Consider the following 12283-nt stretch of genomic DNA (forward strand, 5'->3'; position numbering starts at 1 on the left):
ATCTCCTTCACAAGAGTCTCAGAAAGAAGCTGTGCTTTGTCTGCTTGCAAGCCAAGCCTACCTGCCAGGCACTCCTTGCTTTTAGCCAGAAAAAAAAAAAAAAAAAAAAAAAAAAACAACAGTGGAAGAACCATGAAGAGCAGAACAATTATGGTTTTCTGTTCTTTTTCCAGTTTCATTCCTATTTTCTTACCTGTGAGGTCATTTGTAGCCTAAGTGGATAATAGCCTGCATTGCAAGCGCAGGATTTCCATCTCTTGACTCCTGATTCAACTCAAAAAAGTCATGTTTCAGGTAGAGAATGGTCATTTTGGAAAGATACATAATTTGAACTTGAACAAAGAACAGATATCAGTGATTGGGGCGGGGGCGAATCACATCTATTGCCAGATCATTCCAGGTCACCCTCACTGCTTAAAGGAAGTGATCTTTTAATTCAAGTTTGCTTAGTTTCAACTTTCAGCCACTAAAAAACCCTGCATACATTTGTTCAAGGAGTAATCGCAGACTTATGTTTTTGTCAGCCAGGCAGGCACATGTAAATGGCAACCAAGTCACATCTTGACATCTTCAAAGAGGACATAAGGAGGGTTTCTTGAATCTTCATTATAAAGGCACTTCTGCTATTGTAATTATCCTTGCCTTCTCTTGAGCTGACTTCAATCCCTAATGGTTTCTTCTTGAAGCACAGATGAGAAATTTCAGACAGTTTTCCAAGGAGCAGTCACACCAATACCAAAAATAGATGAAAACAACTCCCTATTCTGATGTTCTCTTCTAGACATCCCAGGATCAGGTTATAACGAATAAACAAAGTTTCCATCTTTATCCTTTCTTTGTGGGAGAAGCACCATCTATTTTTGTTGTGTAACAGACTACAGCGTTTTTCCTTTATGTCTTTCTTGGAGTTGAAGGTGATGACCACCAAGGCTTTTCAGATTACCAGTCCAAATGCCAAAGCTTACTACTCAAAAATAAGAAGTTCTCAGTGAACAAGAAAAAAAACTTTTAAAGCAGAAGATAAAGAATACACTGCACTAAGTCTCCTGCTGTAGGGCAGGGGGATAAAATCAGTGCAACGTATGAATGCCACATGTCGCAGATCAGTAAGTATGCATGCAAGTAGAAACACTCATACAAGAGCTGACAAGACTGTCACCATCACCAAATTAAAATATTCTGGTCATAACTGGTCAATGGCAAACTGCTAGGCCATGATGCCACTCATAAAACAAGAAGGCAAATGAAAACAAAGCTATAAAGAGAAAGAGCATGCAAGCACTGTAAATTGCAAGACACTATTTTAGAAGTAGTCAGATTTTGCCTGAGGCTACAAAAACATTATGAAGAGTGATGGAAGTACTGCAGTTTAACAACTTGCTGCCTGCCACTTGAGCTTTTGCATTCCATTAGGGGACATGGACACACACACACACACACAAAGATATATCTACCTATCTATCTTAAGACAGATCTGTAATTTGAATTGGTACAATCACTCATCTGCCATTTTTTTGGGTTTTTTTTTTTAATAAATATGTAAATACAATGCATTTCAAAGCAAGCAAGCCTCTTTCCAGTATTTTATAGCACTGATTGCCTGGAATTTTTGTTAAACAGGTCACAAATTCCTTTTACAGGTCTGAGTACAATTTTGTGACTTAGATGTGAGAAAAAAAAAAGTTGCTTTCAGGCTACACTTGAGAATGGAGGATGTTACATTGTCATCTGTAACAAGAACTGGAAGTTACTAATCATGAAAGCAGCAAGGCGAAATAAAACACTTCAGGTATTTTTTGACTTCTGAAAAATAATTTCACCCACAACTAGTTTTGCTTGTACTTCTATTTAGATACTTTTTATGGTATGCCAATAAAGATTATTTATGCACAGAGTAACTTTACATTTAATTCTATAATATTTAATTATGTATGTTTAGAAACATACTTATTTATTCAGAGTTACAGAATCAAGAATTCTTAAAATCCATAAACTGTTACAGTTATTGCAGCTTCCATGGTGAACCTACCTGCATATATTTTATGATAAGATATTTTAGCATACTGGTTTAACAAGCCAGACTGGACCCAACCAAACATAAATGAGTCATGCATGTCCCATGACAATATTTCTACCTTACTACAGGTACGTAGCAGCAACAAAGAACATGAATGCTGTTGCAGGACTGCAGGAATTGATGCAAGTCATAACTTCCACAGAAGTGCAATAGTGCATTTGTATTATAAGCACTGTATTTATTTGCTTCAGTCTTAACATTTACTGTTGTTTATAATATTTCCAGGAAGCATGGGGGAGGGCAGGTATACAAATTTAACAACTACAGTTTGTCTGTCCAACATTAAGCTGCAACTAGTAGAAGGAAAACGAAATAAAGCTCTGGGAATAGCTTTCTTAGCATTTTCCTTGTGCATGTTCAGTACTATGTCTAAATAACAGGGAACTTATGAGTTGTCTCAGTTCCTGCACACCGAACTAGCAGTTTTCACTAGTCCCAGTCTTCTGAAAGTAAAGGCTTATTCTATACATAAGATAGTCTATTTATATACCCTTCAGCAACTGTGTAGCAGCTTTCCTTCTTTCAGGGAGAGAGAAACTATCTTGAGTGATTTTACATTTACTACTGGGCAATAAAATGTGAACACAGTAAGATTCTGTTAGTGGCTTCTTGTTCCTACTCAGGGGCCTGTGCTACTCAGCCCACAACACACCTGAAAACATTTAATGTGTAGGTTTATTAAAGTTACACTGGAATTAACCAATAAAAATCTGCAATTCACAAAAGCATGAACTTGCAGGATACATATTCTATCCGGAACCAAGAGCTGTACAGTCAGACTTCTACAGTAGTAGTTTTGGCCATGATCAGAGAATCAGTATCAAGAAAAGGGAACAAACTCCTCTACAAATACGACCTATAGTTAGTAAGAAGTATTTTTATATCTTAAGAGCTGTAGATGTGGCTTTACAGTACCTATACTGACATAATGGGTGATCCACCTCTGACCTGAAACAGGTAGTATTCAAATTTTTTTTTTCAATTTCATTATGCATTTGTATTTAATACTAGGTTTTTGTTCTTCAGAAAATAAATAGATTTTAAGCTACAGGGAGAAGGGAGGAAAAAACCTGCATACTAAAATATATAATATACTGAAGTCTATGCCATTTCTACTATATGTACAAACACATGTTATAAAGGCTATAAGTAACTACACTACCTTATGACTAATTGTACATACGGTTTGTTTACAGACCACTGATGAAACTAGTGTACAGCTAAAAAAAGGCTTAACCTCTCAGTAAGGTGACTACTTTGGTCCAATGGAATCAGTCAGATATACACTATTTTTTAAATGGAAAGGTCCAGTAGGATAATATTTGTTCACATCTTTAAAATGTTTTAAAGTTAAATAAATGAAAAGCCACCATAAGTTGTGGTTCAGAACAGATGCAGATCATTACTGTTAAAATAGTCATTTTTGAAGCTGGAGCATGTGTAAAATTAACACAAGCACAGCTTTGACTCAAGAAGCACTATTCTTGATCACCAAGTGCAGGTTCCCCAGGAACAGTTGGAGGAAACTACTTGGAATAAATCTTAGACAAATCTTGTATTTCCATATGTACGTCAACTACCAGCTCCCCAATTACCAACACAATACCATCGAGCTAGCAATCTCTTGGTCACTTACAGTAAGAAAGAAGCGCTATTAAATAAAAGTGAATAGCAGGATATCTGTTGTTGTTACAGCCCCTGTAAGTGACTTGGAGTCAGAGTAATAATACAAGGAGGAGGGGGAAAAAGCCACTGTTAACTTTAATCAGAGATGAGAAGTTTTCCCTTCAGTGTATCCTAAGGTACTTATTTGGTTTGGCATGCCGTAATTTATATTCATTTCAGTGCCATTTATTACCAGTGTTACTTTAATAACAGAATAGTTGATGGGTAAGTTATTGAACTGTATATATACATTTACAATCAATAATAATTTAAAAAAAAAGAAAATCTAAGAGTTGATACACTTACTCACTGGTTGGCCCAAATGGCAGTCTAAAGTTAGTGGCCTGCATCACCTTGCAAAGGAGCGATGGTTTGACAGGGAAGACAGAGAAGAAAGACTTCCTATTCCCTTCGCTTCCTTTCTCCAGCGCTACAGGGTCAAAACTGCTCAGCTCTGCTGTGGGGCCAGGGCTGTGGCCTCTGCGTTTGGCAGCTAAGGGTTACTTAGTTATTATTATTTTTTGACTAATACTTTTTTGTTTTTTTAAAAAAAAAGATCAGATGCTACACCTGCCCATAACATCTGTGACTTAACATCATATTCCCCTATTTGTTCTTCCTCTTCTCTATTTTGAGTGTAAAAAAGTCACACAAACAAGGGAAAAACTGACTAAACTGTAATTAACTTCATTGCTTCCTCTGACTGACTGACCCCCTACAGGCAGCCCTTTGAAACATCCAACTCTTCCCGGCTAGGCGGGTACGAGCAGAAGATTGGATTCTTATAAAGCAGTGGCTCTAATGAGAGGCTAATACTCGTAGGAGACTAGCAACACAGTATGGCCCCTCAATGCAACTCTATGACTAGAGCCAATGCAATCCTCCAGTGCAGCAGTTTTCCATACACCAGAGCAGCAACATTTAACCTCTGTATTTGGCATCGTGAGAGGTACACAGGAGCGATGCATACAACTCTGATACCTCCGTTTTACAAAGAAGTCACAACAAAGCTTTGTTGAGAGCAGGAAAAATGTCCTGCAACAAGAAAGCAAACAGGCTGAGGTGTCTTTTTGTTGTTGTTTAAATCAAGAGGATGACCAACCATAAAATTTTTGCAAGGAGAAAACATCATACACTAGAGAACTCTCTGATCTGGTGGAGAAAGACATAATGACAGCTGGAAGCTGAAACCAGACTGCTCAATATACAAATTAAGTCACAAGTTCTTATTAGCAACAAACAAGCTACCAGATGAACATCAGAAGCTGAAGAAAACAGTCTTCAAATCAAGATCTGCTGCTTTTCTAGAAAATATATAACCAAACAGCAGTTACTGGCTCAACTACGGGACAACTGGGGAAAACATAGATCACTTGAGACAAAATTCTGACCACACAACAGTATGGTTCCTGATATGGGGGTGCAGGGGGTACATGCTTACCAGCCTGCCGCAATGTCTATTAGTTTCCCCCAGATCTTGGGCTTGGTTGCATCCAGGTGCACACTCTCCTTCTCTTTCTCGTATTAATATTAGCAGCACAGTACTGCTACAGTACACTATGGCACACCAGTTCTCCCAACTGCTTCACACAGAATTGACGGATAATGGAGAGGACTAAGACCCTGATAAGAATAAGGAACTGATACAGAAGATTCAAGCTCTTCACATGAAGTTAATGTAACTTTGTTATGAAGAAACCACAAATTGTGTATATTACAGGGCCAATATACTGCTGATCCTTAATATTACCTGGCATAAATTGTATTATAATAAGTGTCCATATTTTACATTTTTCCAGCTTCTCCCCCCAAAGTACACTTTTCATAGAGAACTGCTATTCAGTCTAGTTGTTTACGACAGAATAGATACATTTATTTTAATTTTTCCTCCTGTGTAGGCAAGCAGGCTTTTCTGCCCTCCTCCAGGCATATGAGTACCTTGTGTTAAGCACCGACCAAGCTCTGATAGATACCTCTGCTACCATTCAAAGTATTCTGTATTTATTTTGCTGCAAGTAATTCCTCCTAGATTAAGTTAAATTATACTCTTCTCTTTCTTCATAAAGAGAACAGTATTCAGATTTGACAGAAGTAAATGCTGCAAGTATTTCAAGCTTCCCCAGCCTTAAAGTTTCCCTAAAAAAAAACTCCATAGAAGGAAACAAAATTGGGGCAGGTGTAACAGACAAGGCAGAAGAAATGAGGCTTCCACTCTACCTTCAAAATTCCTATGAATTTTACTGAGGTAGAATAAACTTTAGTAGAACAAACAAAAGTCAATGCTTTTGGATCTTTAACCTAACAGGTAGTTCACGAGCTGTGTTTAATCCAAATATTCAGTTGGGCCTTAATTAAAATATTAAGAGAGAGAGAGAGAGAGAGAGCGCGCGAGCGCGTGTGTGTGTGCATGCGTGTAAAAGATAAACACCCACAATTTTATTTATATATACACAATTTATATATTTTTATATATATATATATATATATAAACAAATAAACAAACCACACACACACACAATTTGTTGATCAACAATGAGACAGTCACAGTGAGGTCTAGAGTTCTGAATACACACACAGAGCTGTTCAGGAGCCAAAGAAAAGATGCATTAATATCATGCCTTGGCCTGGAGCATGATGAAGCACTTTGAGGCACCACGGGAAACTTCCCCCTACTCCACTCGCTCAAACTTCTCTATTACACGGTAGCAACAATGCAAGCTATATGTGCTCACCAAAGCATAGGTAGAATCTTTTAGTTTAAAGCTAGGCAATCGTGTATAACTCCTGGCAGCTGAATACAAGGAAGCATAAACTAAACACTACACAGTAGATGAAATGTTGTATCCACTGTCATACAAAGATATACCGTATATAGTTCAAGAGAGATCTCTGTCCATCTTAAAGTCCTGCAATGCAAATTATAGTTAAGAAAACCAGTAGCTAATTTTTAAGTGCTCCACAAGTTAGGAGTGCATCTCCAGCTGCTATGATGAGTAAAGCATTTACTTTCCAATATGCGAGACCTCTACATGCTGCTGTTGGAAAAAGCAAGTTTTGTTCTTCTATTGACCTCTGGTTGCTAAAGAGTTTAAGTGTTCCTGCAAGAGGGATATGCTGCAGTCTGAAGACCACAATAAACAGCTTGTGTTTAAGATAACATATGTCCTGTTATGTCTAACCTGAAACTGGATACTTAGTAAAATGACACACTGGACAAAAAGCTATGAATAAAGAAAAAAGAAAGGAATGAAAAAACCCAAAACATATCCTTCCAGCAAAGCCAACGTCAACCACTCCTTCAACTGACCAGTGACCATGCAGGAACTTGCTTCATTACCCACTGTGCCTGAAAAACCTACAGACATACCTGATTGTTGCTCTTAGCAGCTGAGTTGTTCTGAGCTGTATTTGAAGAGAGGGAATCAAAAAAGGCTTGGTCAGCTAATGAGTTACCACAAGTAATTCCATCTTTTGCACCTTCATTTATAATCTGTAATAGAAAAAGTTGTAAAACATTTGCCATGCTTCCATTAATCAAATTGCACTGATTATCTTGTATAATCATCCTAACATATCACTAGACATTAAGATTCTATGACAATTCTACATCAAGGGTTGCATATGCCATTTTTGAACTCGAATTCAATTGTACCTTCTACTAGAAGTTGTGGGGTAACGTGGAGGATTTATCTTCACAGCAGATGGAACTGGTTTACACCATCACAGTGCAACATGGAAAACCTGTGGCAGTGAATACCCATCCACAAATTCGCTATGGATTAACAGGGATGTTAATCCATAAGCAGTAACTGCTTGGAAACTGAGACGATTTGTTTGGGACAAGTTTGGAGAGCCAAAAAGCTACCAGACCATGAGCTCACACTAACTGAAGGAGAAGGAAAAAAGAAAAAAAAAGGGAAGGAGGAAAAAAAAAAAAAAGAAGAGGACAACAACAAAAAAGCACCACCACACACCCACAAGATTATGCCAGCTGGCATTCCTTCCTGCCTCATACACTTTAAAGAAAACAAAAACAAAAACAAAAACCACAGTACTGGAAAAGGAGGGAACAAGCCTTAAGAGGAGATTGCAGGAATCACAGCCAGAAGTCTTGACCCAGCTACCAGCCTGTAGACTTACCAATACTGGCCTCCCCAAGAAAGAATGAATAAAAGTTCAAGAATTACATTTTCCACCCCCTCACCCAGGCATTCCAGTCATTAAGCACACACACGCACATGCACACTGAGGAGTCAGCCACTGGCCCTCAGGAACAAGATGAGGATGCAATACTGTATCCTGAACCCCAGAACTGCGGTTCCACTCCAGAGATTTATGGGCATGTGGCAAGTCAGCCACAGCAACATCATCAGTGTGGACTTTATTACTCATTTCATTTTCACATCTGCATTCTCAGACATGAAAACAAAACAGTTATTGGATCATGAGAGACCCAAAACCAGAAGGAAATTCAGAGTAGCCAACATTCACAGCTAACAGATTACCTGTATTCAGTACAGCCAAACTCCCTTTGCATTTCTTGGGAACTCACTAAGCAGCGCAGTAATTTCAAATTAGATGTTTGCACTGATCTCCAAAATCACCTACAGTTGCTTCAATGAGATTAAGTATTCTGAGCTTTAATACTACAAGTTTAAGCAATAGAGTCTCATCAGCAAATCAGAGGATGGCTTTTTCAGTAGTTCCACCTTCTTAGAAGTTAACACGCTGCAGCCACTTACTTCAACGTAATCTGTTGGAACAAGTCCCCTCTCTCCTTGGCTGTTTTTTCCTTCTAACCAGCCTCCACCAACATCCTAAAAGAAAGGAGGGGGAAAAAAAAAAAAAAAAAAGGTAGTAGTATGAAAGCAGTTTTGTGATGGATCCCACAGCATGCTTTAAACAATTCTGGAGGAAGCAGCATCATGCTTTAAAATGCAAATTGCAACGTTTGAAAGACAGTTATGACTGTATGACCATGAACATATTCACTTAAATCTCCTGAAGCAGCAGAGATTCATTTAAACAGAGAACACTGACCCATGCATGTTTCACAAGGCTACTGTGGACTTTAGTTTTAACAAGCATGAGGAAAAAAAGCTTGATTTTGAGCACCTTTGATTGTTTATACCACAGTCAATTCTTTGGGCACAGATTGCATCAAAACATACAAGGTTATTAGTGTGCTGTTTCCAAAGGACTCATTCAACAGGCAAAAAAAGACGACTCAAGCAACAAACTTATTGGTAACGTCTGTAGAACTGCTGCTCCACTTGCTGAAGGTGCAGTAGTGTCTGGTGAGCAGGAGCTGTGACCCACAAAAACATCCAGGATAATCTCGAAGTTGAGAGGCATGTGCCAGACAAGAAAGAGTATCTCTAGGTCTTCTGTGTAAGTCTAATATCACATTGGTAGGTCTCATTCTATTTGTTTGGAAAGACCTAACGCACTGCAGCCTTAATCTTAGTGGGGCAACCTCTTTTAACTTGTTTTAGGCAACATAGACGTACATTCTACGTCTGCTAAAAAGCCTTTGCAGACCTTTACAATTAGGCAAAGTCAATTCTAGGACCTTATCTGGAATAAGCCAGTTCTGCCCAAAATTCAGTTGTAACAACAGTAACTGAACTTCAGGATATATTGGTTTTACTTTGTAATGGATATATTTGTTTATGCACACTTTTATTCTTTCACTTAGGAATTTTATGTAAGCCTCTACATAGTAAAGAGAAGTCTGTTTATTAATTGACTATTTCAAACAGTAAAGTCAATCACTTATTGGAATAAGACTTCAGTTTGCTTTTTCTTACATGCCTAACAGCTTACACTCAAGAACATAGAACAATTACACACCTCAGATTATAAATTCAACCAGTTTAGTTAATCTGCAAGTGTAATGACTTTTTGAACCACAAGCAACATTTGCACCATTGCACTTTACAGCAGGCACCAATGGACCTTCATGACTTGAACTACTGCTCTCTGAACTTACCACACTGAAAATCGAGAGCCTTTGTAGCTATTTATCCCCAGTTACATCATGGATGGTATGAAATAAATACCTTTTTGTTTTTGTTGTTTTAAATATACTGTCTTCTGAACTAGCAAGAACTAGCTTAAAAGTGGTAAGTTATTTGTTTAGCCCTACTTATAATGTAAAACAACATTAACAAATGCCTTCACTTGGAAACAAACTCATCTGCTGTGTGTGGAATAGAGCAGTTGTTAATTTTGTTGTTCCTTTAATCTTGATAAAGTTTATTTAAAGTGTTACTTCTGCTACAGCATAGCATCCTGTTCTTCAGGAGGGTGCTGGTTCTATTAAATATTTGCTTCAAATGTTTAAGCCAGTGGAACTTAAATGATCAGGACTACGGATGATTACACTCTTTAAAGACTTGAGTCCTACAGACTAAACTAAGTTTCTTATAGAACCAGATTAAACAAACAAAAAGAAAATCTTTATGCCAGATTATCGAACTTTTGAATTTTCTGTAGTAGTATAGCTCAGGCTTTCTTGTGTGCAAATAAACTAACATTTTTGTTACCAATGTAAGAATGTTACAAAAGAATAAAAGCATACCCATCATAAGTTAGTATGTCAAATGTCAGTGCTCAAGAGTACTATTAATTTTAAATTTCCTTGACAGTATTATCTTAATATTTTCCCCACTCCTCCCCTGCACCTTGTGCATATTGCTTTAACTGTGAAAGGACCACAGATTTAGTAACAGATGTTGTGGTAAATTCTCTGAGCATACCAGTGCCTTGGCATGCTAAAGTCTTTAATTAAAAACTCAGAAAACCTTGAAGCAAGCCAGTGTCAGAATTATCATTTAAATGCAACTCGCAAGTATGCAAAAGATTACATACACCCCAAAAAAGGAGACCACTAACCAAGCAAAAAAGGACACCACATTTAGATGTGAAAGTTCTCACCACCATTAGCTCCTTCCTCCACCTTGGCAATACCCCATTTAGAGGCAGGGGGAAAAACGCTGAGCAAAGAATTCTGAAGTGTGTGGGCACAGGCTGACAGGGCTGCAGGAGATGGCCCTGTCCTCCAAAAATTGTGCTCATTACATTTGTTTCCACAACATTACTAGAAAATTCTGTGCATTAATTTATTTGCTACTTTGTCAGGGGAGGGTAGCCAGTGCTTTCTTCCCATATGTCACCTAACACCTCTTTTCTTCTAATTGCTAGAAGTAAGTCAGGACATTGCACTGAAGCCTTGTTTCCATATCATTTGTCTTACCGGGTTGGTAATTATGATGATCTCCCCTTCACTAACAGTCAGCTCGTTATTTCCAGGCTCAGCAGCAAAGTCATACATAACACGAGCCTGTATGTGGGGAAAAACCAAAACAAAAAAAAGTAAGCCTTCTCTCTTAAGCAGACTGCATGGAAGAACCATCAAAACAACTCTTACTCTTAACCAGGAGAAGCAATACTAGGTATGGGACAGGCTGAGTGTACACGGAGTAACAAAACATGTGGGATGCCAACATTTTCTAAATTTGAACTCCAAACTGAACACTACTGCAAGCTTTACAAGATGAGAGTCTCCTGCAGAGCTTGTTAGAGATGACCAACATTTTCCAGGAGGATTCACAGTTTAGGACTGGCTGTTCTCTGCAAGGCCCAGGACTATCTGTATAACTTTTTCCAAGCAGAGAAGGAAATACTAACTTTAGCAAACAGTCCAATTAATATACTCTTCTACAAGACATGTTCCAACTTAATTTGCGTAAGGGAGAGTTTCATAAAGCAAGCAATTCAGAAAAAGAAATCAAAAGTAACTGCAGATTTAAGTAACCACTGCTGTATTTAGAAACATGTAACACTGCATTTTGAGACTTTCTTTGCATACAGGATGAACTATGCAAATGCCTAACAAAGAGTGAGAATAGGCTTGTTATATATTTGGGGGCAGGGAGAAGGAAAGTAGGGGACAACACAGCAAAAACATATCCCAGTTTAAGTGTTTAGACACAATGGCTTTATTGGGTACTGACTACTATAAGGCTACATAAAATGTTACGTGGGAAGCAGTGACAAAGTTGTCTAGCATTTAAGCAACAGTTCTGCTTCTTTATGTAAGGAATTGTGACATAGTACAAAATCATATTCCCAACCATCTTTTTGTTGTCTTCTATTGAATTCCCTCACTGATTTAAAAGTAGAGAGGACCGCCACGAAATACAAAGTAGCGACATTTATTTTCTCACAACTGTTGAAATGGATGCAGAAGAGACAAAAACTGCATATATTTTGCCCTGCAATCTTAAAGGAAAGTCTAGAATCAAGGTTTTAGTCTTCCATTTAGAGTGGCATACTAAATAAATTTCAAGCCTGGAACTCAACAAGGTGGCAAGATACCCTTTACTTGTGCTTCTCTTCCCCCAAAATAAAACTCATTGCCCTACTAGAACATATAAATAATAAAATACTATATAGTAATATAATAATAACATAAATAACAAAAATTATTTATACTCAAGTTTTCAAGTTAACCACCTGCTCTGGAAGTAATTAGCA

At 37.8% G+C, this 12283-nt stretch overlaps 1 protein-coding gene across 4 annotated transcripts in view; it reads right to left on the minus strand.

Moving 5' to 3' along the window:
• The window catches only part of SNX9 (sorting nexin 9), a 65065-nt gene that overhangs the window by 33887 nt on the left and 18895 nt on the right, over positions 1–12283 (minus strand). For 3 of the 4 annotated variants that reach the window (XM_026122206.2, XM_026122205.2, XM_064509102.1), the window contains 3 exons: positions 11001–11087; positions 8485–8559; positions 7110–7232 (listed from right to left, as the gene is read on the minus strand). In XM_026122206.2, coding sequence (XP_025977991.1) covers positions 7110–7232; positions 8485–8559; positions 11001–11087 — 285 coding nt within the window. The remainder of the gene's footprint in view (positions 1–7109; positions 7233–8484; positions 8560–11000; positions 11088–12283) is intronic. The other variant, XM_064509103.1, reaches the window with a different exon arrangement.

This window comes from Dromaius novaehollandiae, chromosome 3, assembly GCF_036370855.1.
Source record: "Dromaius novaehollandiae isolate bDroNov1 chromosome 3, bDroNov1.hap1, whole genome shotgun sequence".
Taxonomy (NCBI): Eukaryota; Metazoa; Chordata; class Aves; order Casuariiformes; family Dromaiidae; genus Dromaius; species Dromaius novaehollandiae.